Source organism: Rhynchophorus ferrugineus, unplaced genomic scaffold (genome assembly GCF_030347505.1).
Source record: "Rhynchophorus ferrugineus isolate W39M unplaced genomic scaffold, kcgeb_rfMv2 rfM4, whole genome shotgun sequence".
Taxonomy (NCBI): domain Eukaryota; kingdom Metazoa; phylum Arthropoda; class Insecta; order Coleoptera; family Curculionidae; genus Rhynchophorus; species Rhynchophorus ferrugineus.
Genome location: NW_027472583.1, coordinates 41,821,144 through 41,840,152, shown reverse-complemented (window position 1 = coordinate 41,840,152; position 19,009 = coordinate 41,821,144). Strand labels below are relative to the sequence as shown.

At 30.5% G+C, this 19,009-nt stretch overlaps 1 protein-coding gene across 1 annotated transcript; it reads right to left on the bottom strand.

Moving 5' to 3' along the window:
* Positions 1–3,350: 3,350 nt before the first annotated feature.
* LOC143195810 (chitinase-3-like protein 1) lies at positions 3,351–16,030 on the bottom strand. Its single transcript, XM_076403276.1, has 7 exons — positions 15,876–16,030; positions 10,919–11,098; positions 10,585–10,820; positions 7,395–7,522; positions 7,208–7,334; positions 6,966–7,151; positions 3,351–3,698 (listed from the first exon to the last, which is right to left on the bottom strand). Exons 1-7 carry the CDS (start codon positions 15,949–15,951, stop codon positions 3,444–3,446), a joined length of 1,188 nt encoding a protein of 395 aa, XP_076259391.1. The 5' UTR covers positions 15,952–16,030; the 3' UTR covers positions 3,351–3,443.
* Between the last annotated feature and the right edge of the window lie 2,979 nt (positions 16,031–19,009).

Here is a 19,009-nt window from a genome sequence, read left to right as displayed (position 1 = left end):
TGCTTCATGGGCCGTTCTATTGATTGCGACTCAGCAGAGATTTGCGGATGGAAAGCCGATACTTGTGGTTTCTTGGCTAAACTCATGTGGCACTCATACATTCAGCTTCTTGTTGTATCCAGCTTTTTCCAAATGGTTTCAAACGGTTTTTACTTATATAATGGCTGGACACCTCCATTTTGATGGTTTTATGTAACAGGTCAATTGAAAAGTCCTCGGTTTGACACATAGATGTCGTCACTAAAATGAAATCCATATGTTTTTTAGTTAGCCCTACCCCTCAAAAGATGTGTATAAATTTGACAGCTGTCGGATCATTAGTTTGTGAATTATAGCATTTTGAGTGAAGCAACTTTTGTTATTGTGAAAAAAATGGATATAAAGGAATTTCGAGTGTAGATAAAATATTGTTTTTTAAATGGAAAAAATACAGTTGAAGCAAAAACTTGGCTTGATGCCGAGTTTTCGGACACTGCTCCAGGAAAATCAACCATTTAGGATTGGTATGCTAAGTTTAGACGTGGTGAAATGAGTACTGAAGACGGTTTGCGTCCAAAAGAGGTTGTTACCGACGAAAACATTTAAAAAATCCACAAAATGATTTTAAATGACCGTAAATTGAAATTAAATGAAATAGCAGACACTCTAAAGGTATAAACTGAACGTGTACATCATATCATTAACGAATATTTGGATATGAGAAAGTTCTGTGCAAAGTGGGTGCCACGCGAGCTCACTTTTGATCAAAAACAACGACGAGATGATAATTCGGAGCAGTGTTTGGAGATGATCAAGCGTAAAAAACCCGAGTTTTTGCGTCGATATGTGACAATGGAAAAAAACATGGCTGCATAATTTTACTCCAAAGTTTAATCGACTGTCATCCGAGTGGACTGCACACGATGAACCCGCTCCAAACCGTGGGAAAATGTAAGAGTGAGCTGGAAAGTTTATGGCGTCTGTATTTTGGGATGCGCATGGGATAATTTTCATTGACTACTTTGAAAAAGGAAGGACCATCAACAGTGACTATTACGTAGCATTATTGGACCGTTTGAAGGACGAAATCGCCAAAATACGTCCGCATTTGGAGAAAAAGAAAATGATGCTTCACCAAGACAATGCACCGTGTCACAAGTCAGTGAATACAATGGCAAAAATCCATGAATTGGGCTTCGAATTGCTTCCTCATCCACCATATTCTCCAGATTTGCCCCCCAGCGACCATTTCCTGTTCTCAGATAAAAAAAGAATGCTCGCTGGGAAGAAATTTTCGTCGAATGAAGAGGTGATCGCCTAAACTGAAGCCTATTTTGAAGCAAAGGACAAACCGTACTACAAGAACGGTATCGAAAAGTTGGAGGATCGCTATAATCAGTGTATCATTCTTGAAGGGAATTATATTGAATAAAAAAAACTAATTTTGCCAAAAAAAATTGATTTACTATGGTAGGCCGGGGACTTTTCAATTGATCTGTTATATTATCGATAATTAGCCTTAGTCATCCAAATTTCCAGAACAGAATCCAGAGAAAATAAAATTACGTTTGGTTGAATATTGCAGTATGAGAACCATAAACTCTGTTCCCATTGTTTGTCACCTGGCTTGCATTTTAACTCTTATGGTATTGTATTTTTGCCGATATTAATCCATAGAATAGTCAGACATAAAATGCAACTTCCCATATGAAAAGTTATAATATATAGGTTATAAATTATGTGCTCTAGAATCACCCTCTGTGCCAAAAATCAGAATAATTTTAGCGTTAAATTAAAAATATTATTACCTAATTATACATTGTGTCAAGTCTTAAATTTAATTCAATAATTTTCATTTCCAAAACTACTAACACTTCAATGTAATAACTACAAAATATATTGAGAAATACAAGTTACTATTTATGTTCATGCTACAATTTCCACATACAGATACTGTTATTTTCACTGTTACGTATTTAGCCGATATGAAAGAATCTACATTGCCACAATAACAAAAGTTGAAACCGTAATATAGTATAGTATAATTAGCCTTAGTATAACTTATAGTAGTATAGTATAACAGTAGAATATATCTAAGTGAATAACATGTTATGTATCTGAATATTATGTAACTACATCTGAGTCTATAATCCTCTAATATCAAATGCAATGCACAAACTGTCCTCTGCTCGCATAACACCTGACAAGTTATTCCCTTAAATGTGTCACTGTTGACATTTAAAAGCCATTTCTGGTTTCGAGTAGGATCCTTTGGAGAACTATGCATCTTATTGGAACCTACACACCTTGCAGTGGAACATATTTGTTTCGTTTTTGCGCTTAAACAAAATCTAACCATTCACATAACTAATATATTGTAGGAATGGTTGCTTATTTATGGAAGCGCTATAGAGGTGGTACTGTTAAAAGGGGTAGAGAGAAGAGAGAGACGTCGTCGTGGTGGTCTTATATAGCCCGAAAATGCATGGTACCAATCCTCAAGCTTTGCCAACCTTTGATATTAAAGTCGATGTATCTGTGAAGGTCTAAAGGGTCATTGCAGTCACAACAATGTTAACTTTCTAGTGCTATCTAGTATAAACAGATCAAACTCTTACATCATCATTAAGCTATCTAGCTATTCATGGATATATATATATATATATATATATATATATATATATATATATATTACTATATGGAAATATAATAACTTTAGAATTAATTCTTCATTAATATAGAAGACGCCCGATAACGTAATAGTTATCATAGTAAAAGTTAATATAAATATAAAATTCGCACATTTTCCAATTAAGACAGACAAAAATTACAAAATATTTTTTTCTTCTAATTAAAAAATAATTATTAATATTGAAATATAGATTAATCGTTTCTTTTAATAAAATGTTTATTATTTAAATCTTGTTTATCTAAACTTAAGTAACGTTTGCTGATGTGAAAATTTCGATAATGTAAGCTTCACTTAGTTTGAATTAGTTCACATTATCGAGCGTCTGTTGTATTAATTTGTAGCTTAAAAATTGTTATAATTGTCAGGCATATTTGTGATGCAGGTATACAACTAAATCGCTATTATTGCTGTCATTACCATAGTGAGATTTAATGCTTGGGTGGATATGGGTATTTGTGACTATTTATTGTAAATAGTGTAAAATTTGTTTCCGTAACTAGTTGAGAAATGTTTAATGCGTTTTAAGGTAATCCTCAAGTTGGTTATTAGAGTTTTTACAAATAATCGAGTATTAATATATCAGTAAGCCAATAATTAAAAATTTATAAGAAACAGTGAATTAGTTTGTTTAATTCTAAATTTACTGCAAATATTAACTTATGTAAATAAGAACGCAAAAAATTACTAATCAAATTTATTTATATTTTAAAATATGTAAAAAACAATTAATTTATATAATACACCAATTATTCTACACTTCAATAATCTATACTTAATTTTTTGCAGCTAATGTAGTTTTAATCGCATTGATAAGGGGATATCGTCCTCCGCCACAGATACCAAGAAAATCGTCAGTGTCGAAACTCCAGACCATAAAACCACCGAGATTCTTGGAGAGGGCGTAATTGACTTTCGTAGTAATCGAAGCTACATTCTCATACCCTATCCATTGGTCCCCGACTATTTTATGGTATACTTTTTGATCTGCGTCGTAGATATCAGCCACATTAGGGTACAGCTCACAAATCTGAAAAAAAATTAAAAATGTAAATAGTATCCTTGAAAAAAGTAACAATTTTATAGAGTATATCAAAAACACATATAATTGATATTTCTGTCATAGAAAATAATTGAATTACTACAGTAGATCGGTACTTCTGAAATCATGTTCATGTGAAATCCTTTGTTATCAGTCTCATTTTACTAATAAAAATAGTTCTTAATATATTATATAATATAAGAATATTTTTTCAAGCATGAAACATGACAAATTACTAGTCAATAAAGCACTATTTGAGGAAAGTTTTTCTCTCAGCAAGACCTAGGAAATTACTGCTGAAGCCATTGAACGTTGCTGATAAATTACGGTGCATATACTTCATACGTAAAAACGTGAGTATATTGGTCTCTATATTTTAGATATATTAGATATAGAAAACTGACCGAAATCGTCATGGGTGATACATAGATTATACAGTTTTTCAATATCAGGTGTTTCTAATTTCCCTCAAATTTGAATTGGCTGTATTTGTTACCTATGATCATTAAGGTCTTTTTTTCTTTCAAATACTGACACAATTATTAATACATCAATGTAAATGAATTTAATCAAGATAACATAACAGTGATGGTAATATTAAGTATTGTAACTTGAAATATATTGGCTTATATTTGGAACTTATCTATAAAGAAGAAGAAAGACTTTTCTGTAATTTCACAGAAGACAATAGAATAAAACCAGAAATAGTTGTGAAACTACAATAGAATTAATTGTAATGGATGGTAACTTCAGTGAAATGTTGATACGGTACTTATTCTATTAAATTAGAAATAATGTAAAAAATAAATATACTTAAAAATAACAATGAAAAATATTTTCAGAAAATTATTAATAACATGAAATTAATAAACATAATTGATTAGAGTTTTTGAATCACTGAATGAGCAACATTTCAAGGAAATTTCATTCTGCATCTTCAGAAATGTTTCGATTTCAGAATGAACGCCAGAGATTTTAGTTATACACTTCAGCAAGAAACAACATTCATTGCTGTCAATGTATTTAATGCACTCTGAATTTCTACCTTCATATAAAGTTTATAGTATCAATGTGGCAAGAGTTTACTTGCGATATAAAATTTAGATATGTCACAGTCAAAATATAAGTTTTTCGTGAATTTAAGAAACTTTGGATGAAGTAGCAATTTGTTATACTAGCAGAACATATTTAGCTATAGACCATATTCAAACAATTACGAATATAATTGAAAGGTTGAATCTGTTATGTCGTCTTTCCAGATGCGCTGCGGGATTTTTTTTAAAGAATGGAAAGTGAAAGGCGTAATTTTAAGTCAAGTGAGATGTTACCGAGAGAGCTTGCAGAACTATAAAAATATTAGAGTATCTTCAAGGATAAGGATAATGATGCATATTCGGAATTGAAAGAAATAAAAGCGAGTGTGAGTGTTGGGACTGGTCCTTTGCACACCAATGATGGTCATCAAGGGTTGCAACGTAGTACAATAGCTACTTTTGCTTGTGACAGTTCAATACTAGCTCTAGATAAAGGTTACGAGGACGCGGTAACTTGTAAACGTCGATAAAGAAAATTAACAATTTGGCCAAGTAATTGAGAATTATTTTGAATGAGGCTTGTACATTTATTATACATACAATAAGAGAGAAAGCAACAAATCTAACACACAAAAAATATTTGGTGGATGTAAAGACGAAGAACGAAAACTAAAATTAGAAGAATATATTGGCTATTTGAAATACATTCTGTCTTGTCAATATACCACATTGCCAAATGTGTATATGGCATAGAGATATAGTGCTGTACTAAGAAGATCAATCTGCGTGTAATTTAGTGGTTTCAGAAGATAATATTAGGGAGTGCTGTTAAAGAACATGTATCGCAGAAAAAGTGACCTTCATATTGATAAATGGAAACCACTTACCAGGTCATTAAAAAACTCATGAATTCAAAAAGTCAAAAGTCATGAAGTGTTATATAGCAACCATAACAGGTCAATTGAAAAGTCCCCGGTCGAGCACATAGATGGCATTTAATTCTAGAAAATTCATATGTGTTCTAGTTAGCCCTAAACCTTAAAAGATGCACGTATAAATTTGACAGCTGTCGGATCATTAGTTTGTGAATTATAGCATTTTGAGTGAAGCAACTTTTGTTATTGTGAAAAAATGGATATAAAGGAATTTCGAGTGTAGATAAAATATTGTTTTTTGAAGGGAAAAAATACAGTTGAAGCAATTGGATTGGTGTGCTAAGTTTAGACGTGGTGAAATAAGCACGGAAGACGGTGAACGCAGTGGATGCCCAAAAGAGGTTGTTACCAACGGAAACATTAAAAAACTTCACAAAATGATTTTGAATGACCGTAAACTGAAATTGAATAAAATAGCAGACACTCTAAAGATATCAACTAAACGTGTACATTATATTATTCACGAATATTTGGGTATGAGAAAGATCTGTGCAAAGTCGATGCCGCGCGAGGTCACTTTTGACCAAAAACAAAGACGAGTTGATGATTCGGAGCAGTGTTTGAAGATGATCAAGCATAATTAACTCGAGGTTTTTGTCAATATGTGACAATGGATGAAACATGGCTTCATCATTTCACTCCGAAGTCCAATCGAGAGTTATCCGACTGTACTGCACACGATGAACCCGCTCCAAAGGGTGGGAAAACGCAACAGTCGGCTGGCAAGGTTATGGCGTCTATATTTTGGGATGAGCATGGAATAATTTTCATTGACTACCTTGAAAAGGGAAGGACCACTAACAGCAACTATTACGTAGCGTTATTGGACCGTTTGAAGGACAAAATCACCGAAAAACGGCCGCATTTGAAGAAAAAGACAGTGCTGATTCATAAAGACAATGTCACAAGTCAGTGAAAACGATGGCAAAAATCCATGAATCGGGCTTCGAATTGCTTCCTCATCCACCGTATTCTCTAGATCTGGCCCCCATCGACTATCTCCTGTTCTCAGATCTCAAAAGAATACTCACTGGGATGAAACTGGGAGGCGTATTGTGAAGCAAACGACAAATCCTACTACAAAAATTGTAAAATTTTGGTGGGTACTATAATCAGTGTATTGTTCTTCAAGGGAATTATGTTGAATAAAAAAAACTAATTTTGCCAAAAAAATGTGTTTTACTATGGTAGGCCGGAGACTTTTCAATTGACATGTTATATATTATAGTAATAATTTCACTTAGACCAATTGTTAGTATAGTTTAATATTATATATTTATATTTACCTCATTATATCCTAGAACGCCATCCATTCTCGTGTATGGGCCAGGAGTACCACCACCTTTAATTGGCGCATACAAGGCTGTGTTAGAAGCATCTTCTAAGGTGAAAGTCCTGGCATATGTCGCAATACCCAAGTTAATCTTTGATGGATCTGCTCCCAATTCTAACCAGTAGTTGATACCATCATTCTAGTAAATTGATATTGATCAAGACTTTTCGGGAACTCCTCATTAATAACACTTACAATATTCCAGTCGCTATTGTTATACTCTGCATCAATAGCAGAAGAATACAGGAGAGTATGGTGGCCAACATAGTCATCGAATTCTCCATGGAAATCATATGACATAACGTTGATATGATCCAGGATTCTGAATAAAGAGTATTGTTGTTCAGCTGTTGTTACTATTATTTATTTAAGTTGTACTTACTCCGATAAAGATGGTACATCATAAGATATATCGATATTACGTTTGGCGCCATTAACAGCGGCAGACAATATATAACCGTGGGGTTCAAAGGCAGCCTTAAGCTCTCTAAGCATCAAAACAAAGTTTTGCTAAAACAACAAGTAAATGAGTTTAATAAATGTTATCATACAATACCAGATCATGTTATATTGTAGTTACATTTATATAGACATTATTTCCTTATTCGCCTTTTTTATTATGTGAAAGAAGGAAGAATTGAAAGAGGTCGAAGAAGGAACTTTAATTATACATTGAACGAAAATTTGATTTAATTGACGAGGATCCATTTTTCAGTTTTTTTTTTAGAAAGACATATATATATATATATATATATATATATATATGAGTCTGAGTTTTAGTTGAGTTTGGCTTTGACGTACAGAAAATTCTAATTTAATAAAATAATTGAACAAAAATGTTATAAAATATAATTAATTTTAACATTATAGTATATCTAAAAACCAAAGTTAATTATTCAGCCATTTTATAATATTTATAGGTAAGAGTTAAAATCTCTTATAACTACTGCTTTCAAGAATTTTGCATACGTCTGCCAGCTGGTCGCCGTTCGGTTGTCAGATGTACGCAAAATTATTCAAAATATTATAAATTAATTATATTCAAAATATTAGTAATAATTACTAAGTTATAAACCGGCAAACATTATTTTAGCCCTTTATAATGATAAATTTTAAGTCGCTCCGTAATATATCATTTCACTTTGTTTGAAAATGTTGAAAACAATAGATATTCAAGGTCACAAATTGATTGCGGCTTTAATAGGTTATTTCGAAAGGGAACGAGATAATGGAGACCCCCTTTTTCCGGTAAATTCCATTAGAGAAGATTATTGATGATATTAAATAATATAAGTACCTACAATTTTATAGAAAATGTTTTGCTGTAGCGCTAAATATTAGTGTGGGTACTGTGAATAACATTACTTACAAAATGAAGAATAATGCGTTAGATTCACCCAAGAAAACCCGTCTACATACAAAGTGGGCGACGAATCTTGACCATCTTGATATTGGCTCTATTCGAGATCAAATATATGAAATGTATAAGAGCAGTAATGACACAGAGTATTTTATTGATATAAACATAATTTTATAAAATTATTTTAGAGAAAATATATGAAATGTATAAGAGCAGTAAGCACACAGAGTATTTTATCGATATAAACATAATTTTATAAAATTATTTTAGAGAAAATTGTCTCTCTGAAAAGTATACATAAAAGAGTTAGGGACATATAGCTTTTTGAGGGATGTAAGACATCCTTTCATACACTATTACGGGGCATAGGGTTTAAAAGGTGTAAATATAATCCTCGGAGAAGTTTAATGGAATTTCCAAACAATGCATTAAAATGAATTCAATTTGTAAAGACATAAAATAAGACCAAGGAAGATAAGCTATTTGAATTCGTGTATCTTGATGAAACTTGAATATTTCAAAATGGTTTATAGTGGCACCGTGGCAAGACAGTAACAAAAAAAGTGTGCAAGACAACAACAATTGATGGAACAAAATAAAAGTTACAATAGTACTCGATTAAGCTTTGTTGGTCATTATATTTATTAATAATTAATTGCACATATATTGCTAGTCGAGAAGGACCTTTCATCAAAAACTGTTTGGATATATGGAAGGAAGGATTGTCAACCATAACATCTTCCGTTTGGATGAACTCGATAAGTCATACAGACGAATTAATTGATAAATGGTGGAATCGTGAACATGTTTTAGACAGATTAGAAATTAACAGTTTAGTGATTGATTTGGACAGTGAGTCGAGGAGTGAAAGTGACTGAAGGAAACTTTCTGGGTATGGGATAATGCTGTGCAATGCTTGGAATTCCTGAGACAGAGTGATGAGAGTGGAAACAACAAAAGGTATGCACATAATTAATTGAATATAACTGTAGAAAATGCTATTTTAGGGAATGAAAGATTTGTGTGCACAAATATGATTGTAATTGTTCAAAATCAAACATGAGCATTAAGTTAGAACATATGAGGAGAGAATGAATACTAACTGTTTTGTACATATGGTAAATGCATTAGAGAGAATTCAGTGATTGACTTTATGAAGAAGGGTGTACACAGATAGTAGCAGAAGAAATAAAATAACATAAAATAAAACACACCATCGAAGGAAACAAGAACCGAACGTAAGAAAATAAATATGCTCTCGAATGAAAGTAAAATACGTTTCTCAAGTATACAATTGTTAATTAGGTGGATTAGGCCTTCAGGGGTATACCACTACATAAAAAACGTGCCTAGAAACTCTACCTCATGGGTGGTGTAGAAAAGAGTTCAATGTAAACAAAACAAATCTAACCTACAATCTATTATACCTGTGTTCTTAACTGCAGTTTTAAGCCCTTCGATAATATATGTACTAGATGTACTATAATGTTAAAATAAATATAAATTTTTCTTCAATTATTGTATTTAGATTAGAATTTTCTTCTATATTAAAGCCAAACTGAACTAAAACTCAGAGTTGATGCGGCAATATTGTAATGTTTCGACGTCACAAATATCCATGATGCATTACTACAAATACTTTGATTTGATTACATTGGTTTTGCAACATGAGACCATCATGAGCAACATGTCATGCTGAAGAATAACAATGTTGTGCCTTGGGTGAAACGCATCGATTTTAGGCCATAGCAAGCCATATTAATTGTATCATCGAGCGATGCCTCTAAAATCTCTTCAAATGTTTATGGCAAAATCAAAACTTTTATAATGTCGAATTCAGTATTCACATGTTGAAATCAATGAAGCATAGCAAGTTTCACACAGCAGCCTTTTTCTTAAAATTAAAGTAAAAAAGTAAAGTTTATTGTGTACAAATTCAGACATTTTCGACGCACTGAAAAATGTTTTTCTTTACACTTTTACACTTGATGAAATGACGCATCCTGTCTGTCGATACCTGGCAGTGAGGCGTCAACAAAAAGTTACTAATAAATGTACCCGATGCGAATTAATACACAATAACACTATCTATTGTAAATCTTTTAATAATATTTTATAGGCCTCAAAATTCAAAAATATTGATGTAAATACTGTGGCACGATAGAAATAATTTCGATATGCAATAGATCTTTGAGAGAAGGATTCTTCGTACCTTGTCTTCTGGATTTTCACTATCTCTCCTGGCTGGATATTCCCAATCAAAATCGAATCCGTCGAATTTATGTGCCTGTATGAAAGCAAGAACCTCATTCTTCAACACTGTTCTTTTGGTTGCGTCCGCTACCACTTCGGAATATTTTTCAGACATTTCATTCCAACCACCCATAGAAACTATGACCTTCAGATTGGGATTTTGGTTTTTCAGATTTACGAACCTTTGGAAACCATCTAAAACAAAAGGCATGTCGAATAATTTCTAGTTAGTTTCTATTTTATTTTTTTTTAGTTTTCTAGTTTTCAGCAAGATAGTGTGATTCTTTACTCACTAAGACCATCCGAATCGGATTCCCATGGATCCAGGATTGAAATGGAACCATTTTCTTGAATACCAAGGAATGTAAAAGCAACGTGGGTACATAAGGTAGGATCAATGTCTTCTATGTCGAATTTGCCATTTCCAGGTCTGTAGACTGTCCAGCTTTCAAAGTAACAATATATGGTTTTACCTAAAAAAAGTAGAGGTAGGAAGGTACTTTAGTCTTTATATACATTATTAATGGTGCTTTTGAGGTTTATTTTAGACGCCCGCTTGTTTAAAATAATAATGACTTATTTGGATTATATTACAATTTTTGTATGGACCTGTATTTTACATAAACTGCGTAAAAAGCATATTCAAAGGCAAACGTTTTGGGTAACAAAATTCCATTTAGGATATATTATCAGGCCTATAGAATAATTTTAAAGGATTTACAACAAATGTCAATCAATTTAGCGAAGTGTGAAAAAAATTTCAATGCATTGATGTTGAATTGAATTTGAACGATTGATCAAAATGTCGCAATATATCGAATAAATCGCATTTTCGGGAAGTTTTACTGTTTGTTATTTGTTTGTGGAATGATGAGTGGAGTGGACGATTTAAAAGTGGTGCTTTTGACACCGAAGACAAAGGGCGTTCTGGACAGATAAATAATACGCAAAAAGAATATGCAGAACTTTTGGAAGTACCACAAGAAACCATTTCCAGTCGCTTAAACAACATGGCAATAATTCAAGAGGTTGGATATTTTGTACCGTATGAATTAAACCCAGGAATCGAAAGTCGTTCAACTAAAATGGGAAAGGTTTTTTTGCATCGTTTTGTGATCGGTGATGAAAAGTGAATACTTGTGATAATCCAAAGCGAAAATATCATGGAAACCGCTTGATAATGCATATACATCGACAGAAAAGCCGATATCTATAGCTCCAAACTAATGTTCTGTAGATGGTGTGATGAGCTTGGTATGACCAGCTGAAAAAAAAATTATAACATATATTGGCGGAAACATGTTTTCGAAAAATACATTTATATGTCAATATTGAACCATAGGTGAGCTGTTAAATGTTTATATAAGCGTATATATCTTCTTCTTTCTTGTTGTTTCGGGATCGAACTAGAACTTAGAATGCCTAGTCAGCTTTAGTGATGTCCAGCGATAACAGTAGATAGAGTCGGAACTCCTAAATAATTTTAATAGAACTATAAGCTGTCCAAACTTTTCAAATAGGAGGTATTAAATAACGAGACGGATACGACCTTCAATTTGAGGGGCAGAATGTATTGTCTCCTCTGTTTATTCAATAAATCGAGCCTTATTTTCGCTCATACATTTCATAGACTGTAAGTTTCAGGAGAAATCATAAGTTTATTTCATCTTGGATTAGTTACTGATCCAGAATCAACTTTCTTCGAAATTTATATAAAGACAGAGGAATTTAAAAAAGTATCAGGAGCCATCGAAGCTATACTCACAAATAATTTTACTACATTTGTAAGTTCTTAGGACAATGGCCACACAAAAAAGCGGATGTACGACCAAAATATATACTTTTGATCGTTTCTTAGGGAGAGAGTTGCTACATAGCGCTATTGATGTTTATGTCTTATTGTGAAATACTATGAATTACATGTAGAGTCTAATAGGTTTAATGATGTTATCATAGCAAGTACATATACATGTATACCTATACAGTATACAATATACAAATTTAAACTGAATTAAAAATTCTTAGAAAGGTTTTCTTGAAGTAATACGAACTCCAATTCCTGCAGTTTTGTCCTTGAAAGCAATTATTTACAATATGACGTTTCATTTATAATAAATTGTTACTTTTTTTGTTATATGTAGTTATGCTTTGTTTTACCATTGATTAAATTTAATTATACTGTTCCAGGTTAATAAAAATTAATACACTTTAAAAGTAAATAATAAAAGTTATTCAAACCAGGCGTTGTGTTTTTTAATACATTGACAGTTCAAACCATACAAAAGCTATTATTTATCGATAATAATTAATTTTCATTTTTCAACATACACATTTAATTAATATAGGTCTTAAATGAAACTTAATTTTGACATAATTTAAATTTTTATTATAAAATTTATCTAGATTAATAAGTCACATAATAACTGATATTTTTTTTCGCTTCGTTTCATTAAAATCATCTGATTATATTAGCAGTTGAAGAAGTTTGAAAAAAAAGTTGAAAACAATTATTTACAATATGACGTTTTCTTTATAATAAAATGTTACTTTTTCTTTTGTTGTATGTAGCTATGCTTTGTTTTACCATTGATTAAATTTAATTATACTGTTCCAGGTTAATACAAATTAATACACTTTACAAGTAAATAATAAAAGTTCTTCAAACCAAGCGTTGTTTTTTAATGCATTGACAGTTCAAACCATACAAAACCTATTATTTATCGATAATAATTAATTTTCATTTTTCAACATACACATTTAATTAATATAGGTCCTAAATGAAACTTAATTGTGACATAATTTAAATTTTCATTATAATATTTATCTAGATTAATAAGTCACATAATAACTGATATTTTTCTTCGCTTCGTTTTATTAAAATCATGTGATTATATTACCAGTTGAAGAAGTTATGACTATAAAAGAAGTCATATTTAGATATATTTATTTATAACTCATAGGTTTTTATAGAATACTATTCTGCTGACATACAATTGAATGAAGTCACTTGAAATAATAATATAGTTTCCGAAGATAGTGAAATCTTGCAGGTTAATAAATAATGTTGGATTTCAAAGTTGAATATTATATTTATGCTACCCGAAAGTGTATGTTGATATCATTATTAATTTGTTATGCTAACTTGGGATGGAAGAAAATTCGACTTGCATATGATATTTCGTAAATTATTAATTTTCAACAAACAATCAATTATCTTCAGTATATAATGTATATATAAATATTTTGAAATGTAAAATATACTATAATAATGATTAATTGGTAATGTAAAGTAAATTAAAGTAAAATATATTACTTTTATTGCTATTTGTTTTAGTCTATACGGATTTTTAGGAGATAATTTGACGTATCTAACGAATAATTCAAAAAATTTGTATACATTAATATATATTACTCCTTTCTAGTACATATTTCTTTTAATATCAATTTATTTCAAACCAATTTTAAAGATACATATGTAAATATGGGTATGCCAGTGAATAACATATCCAATATCTTCGATAAGAAGATAAAGTATTTTTAGTAAAAGTAAAGTATCAAAACACTCCATAACTTTATTTATTAAATTATCTATAATGACAAAATAATTTTTTTTAATAACTATATCTTATGACTCGGTGGTATTTCAATGTGTTATATTTAATGGGTGATTATATGGAATAATAATATATATTTTTAACCTATATCCAAAGTATATTCAATGTTACACGATAAAATAGTTTTTTTCGTGAAAGCTAGCGACAATATACTACAGTAATCAAGAAAAAATAAACCGTAAAAATAAAATAATAGTAGTGTTGTTCGTTCTGAATTCCCTCAAGGAGAATAAGAAACAAATATAACTTGCCAATCTCGGAGCTATAGACCGATAACTCTTGCTTTCTCGCCTGTTCGCACAGAATTATTTATCCTATTTGCCTAATTTAGCTTAGCTGGACCTCAAAACCCCTTGAAGAACGTTAAGCAATTAACTATTTCGAATTTTAATTCTAAAGTTATCTGACATCTGCTTGATGCCGGAAGATTTTTTGTTATAATATTCCTGTTCAGTAAGCATTGGAAAATGGTCGACAATAAATTTTTCTACTTAATTGGAAAACATGCTATTGGACTTTCATTAGTTCAACATATGACTGCAGAAATGATCAAATATCATGTTATAAAGGAATGACATAAAAAATGGATCAGTAAATGACAGTATGATAGCCCTTTATATCGCAATCATCGTCCCTTTTGATTATTCTACGTTACCGTCTATTTATAAAACAAAGATGACTGCATAACTAGATTGAGTAGTTTTATACCTTTTTGGAACATACTTGAAAATGAATCGATTGAGGCAAGATCAAAAAATATATCGTTTTTCAAATGAAGGATGAGAATAAATAGTGGTCAATGAGAAATAGTTTGAAAAATATCAATTTATCGATTCACAATAAAGCCTTGAATTAGAAATAAATAAAAGTATTTATATTCCATATATTATTTCTATTGATATTTGAATACATATAAATAGTACTGTATTACTGTACTGTTTGTTTAACTATAATTTTAAGATCTACTTTAAATGATAATTATATTATGATTGTATATATTTCTGAGGTTATAATTTATTTATTTCCATAATTATAATAATATAAAATATGGTTACATGTTGTTAGTTTGAAAATAATTAAATAATGTAGATCAAACTTTTATTGCAGAGTGAAAATATAAACAGTGAATGAATTCTGAACCTTTTGCTAGATCCTCTATACAACATTGGCACCATAGTTATGATTGATTTGTAATTACTATCTTAAAGCGTAAAACCAATCTTTAATTTTATGAGGCTAATTTTCGATAAACTCTCGAATACATCAACAGTTAGTTATCAATAATTTGATTGCTTGATGCAAGGCCACAAAGTATTATTCATAAAAAGCTATTGTAATAAAAAAAAAGAGAATTTATTCTAATCATAGTGATACATTAAGTTAAATTTAGGAATAATAAGCAATTTGTTGAATAAACTTTAATTTTTGTCAGAATAATATATATATATATATATATATATATATATATATATGTATATATATATATATATATATATATATATATATATATATATATATATATTTGTTTTTGACCATTGATGATTCATTTTAAAGTAACCTGGCCTTAAAGTGAAATATTTTTCATTTGCAAAGTTTTTCAGTTGGATAACTCTATAATTATATAAATCATACTTACCACTACTTTGTACATTCCTCGCTTGGACCAGATAAACTCCAATTATAAACAATATACCTGCCGCTAAAAGCTTCATTTTGTATGTGTAAGTTAACAAACTAATAACTTAACTAACAAACATTCGTCCTGTCACCAGGTTTTATATAGATCTTCCCGATTTGTTATCTATTCTAAAAATCGATTTAAAAGGCAAAACAATCAAACAGACAGATTCTCGATAATTATCAATAGTAATTCTACGGATTATGTTTGTTTATCTTTATAATTCTGATTTTTGATCTCACGATAGAAAATGAGAGAATTTCTATATCAGATAAGTATTGATAGTCTTAGTTAGTCATCCTAGCGATAATAAGGTACTTTAAAAAATGTTCCTTGAAATGATTTTTTTTAATTCTTATAGGAAAGCCATAAATTAATAAATTAATTAAGTAAACAATTAAGTAGTAGATAAATAATTAAGTAGTAGCCATAATTAAATAAATTGAGAACCAGAAGAAACAAATATTAAAATAAAAAAAGTGGAAAAAAAGTAATTTAAGAATAAACAAATTCTGTTAAATATTTGGGAATAAACATCAAAAGCAAAGGAGAAGGAAATTAATACCCGAATTGGAAAGGCTACAGATTTATAATTCTCCAAGAACACTAAATATATAATATGTTATTATAATTATATAATAATATTATATATAGTACAGCGGAAATGAAGTATCTTGCAAGAGTGAGAAGAGTAAGAAATATGGAAAGAATGAGAGAGATGGAGATAAAAAAATAGTTCAATGTAGAATGATTAGAAAAGTATATAGAAATTTGACTGTGGGTCTATTTAAAGCATATCGAAGAGAGAATACAGCTTAAGAGGGATGAATAATTCTAAAAGAATCTACAACAAAGGTGTTATAGGTATTTCAGAAAACAGGAAAAGTCCCAACTGAAGAAATAATCGGTCGACTTTGTACTGAATATGAGAAACAGACACCAAATGTAAAACACCTTATTTATATTTATGTTTTATCTTAAAAACACCCCTAGTCCTCGGATTGTTGGCACACGCATCACAATTCAAGGTGTAAGGCCATTAAAGGCGCACTAACATAGTGAATTAACATAGTGTACTACCGAAATTTGAATAGAATTGGAGAAGCTTGCAATTCAGGTTGTGCCACCATCAAAGGCAGATTGTAATAGTTCATTTTCTCATCCGCATATAGGAATTTAAACCATGGAAATTGGGGTAGAAACAGTATCATTTAGAAGATAAAGAAGGATAAACAGGCAGACCAAAGTGCAGGCGATATATTTATTAGAACTATAAGTTATACAGACGGAACAATAACCTACATGTACATGCCTGTGGACGTTTCTTTAGGAAGGATGTATAAATTAGTAAATTAATTAAGTAAATAATTAAGTAGTAAATAAATAATTAAGTAGTAGCCATAACTAAGTAAATGGAGAACCAGAAGAAACAAATATTAAAATAAAAAAAGTGGAAAAAAAGTAATTTAAGAATAAACAAATTCTGTTAAATATTTGGGAATAAATCAAAAGCAAAGGAGAAGGAAATTAATACCCGAATTGGAAAGACTACAGATTTATAATTCTCCAAGAACACTAAATATATAATATATTATTATAATTATATAATAATATTATATATAGTACAGCGGAAATGAAGTATCTTGCAAGAGTGAGAAGAGTAAGAAATATGGAAAGAATGAGAGAGATGGAGATAAAAAAATAGTTCAGTATAGAATGATTAGAAAAGTATATAGAAATTTGACTGTGGGTCTATTTAAAGCATATCGAAGAGAGAATACTTAAGCTTAAGAGGGATGAATAATTCTAAAAGAATCTACAATAAAGGTGTTATAGGTATTTCAGAAAACAGGAGTCCCAACTGAAAAAATAATGGGTCGACTTTATACTGAATATGAGAAACAGACACCAAATGTAAAACACCTTATTTATATTTATGTTTTATCTTAAAAACACTAGTCCTCGGATTTCCGGCACACGCATCACAATTCAAGGTGAAAGCCCATTAAAGGCGTACTAACATAGTGAATTAACATAGTGTTCTACTGAAATTTGGATGGAATTGGAGAAGCTTACAATTCAGGTTGTGCATATAGGATTTTAAACCATGGAAATTGGAGTAGAAACAGTATCATTTAGAAGATAAAGAAGGATAAACAGGCAGACCAAAGTGCAGGCGATATATTTATTAGAACTACATGTAACTACATAACCTACATGTACATGCCTGTGGACGTTTCTTTAGGAAGGAGGTATTATATCGCGCGAGTACTACGTCACTGATTCTACTGTTTTCGAGGAAACGAGCCATGTGTTTTAAGATTGAATGTTGTAATTAGTGATACGTCTGAAAAACTAGATATCAAGAGGGATTTGGTCGGTTTTTTTAATAGAAAAAACCACTGCGTCTCGCTTTGTGTTATTGTTCACCAATTCGCCTCCTCTTTCCTTAAAATTAGTAGTTTTGTTTGTATTTTAACCCTTTTCGCATTTCTTATCATTCAAAAAATTGACATCACTATAGTTTTATCTAAGCGACGACTAGAATTATTTTTGTACATCATACAAATGTGTATATAACCAACTTAAAGAATACTTAAGCATAAATATAATTGAGTCAAGAAATAGATTTCATTATTTATTCTTTTGGCTAGGCAATTAATATGTGTGTAAATTGGGAACGGTCTGTTAATATAGACATATTATTAAGACACATATATTATGCATTTCAATTTAATTATCGATGTAGATTTTAATAACCGGCTTACTATTAAAATTACAATTAGGAATTGTATCTTGTTTAACTAATGATCTTCCAGATTTGGGTCCATAATCATCTGGTCGATCTGAAATGATCTGAAAATAATAAATATTCCTTTTCGAAAGCTGCAGGAGATTGTAAGAGGTTTCCTGAAGTTTGTCATTGTGTACTTTAGAAACCCTTTCTGGGCTAGAGTAGAATCATTTAGACAATAATTAATTTTTTTTTGAACCCTCATCTCCTGGAAAACAACACTCTTATTATATTTTTGCATTTAAAGAAATAATTTTTACCGTAAATGCTACAAATATAATGCCATACAAAATTTCAA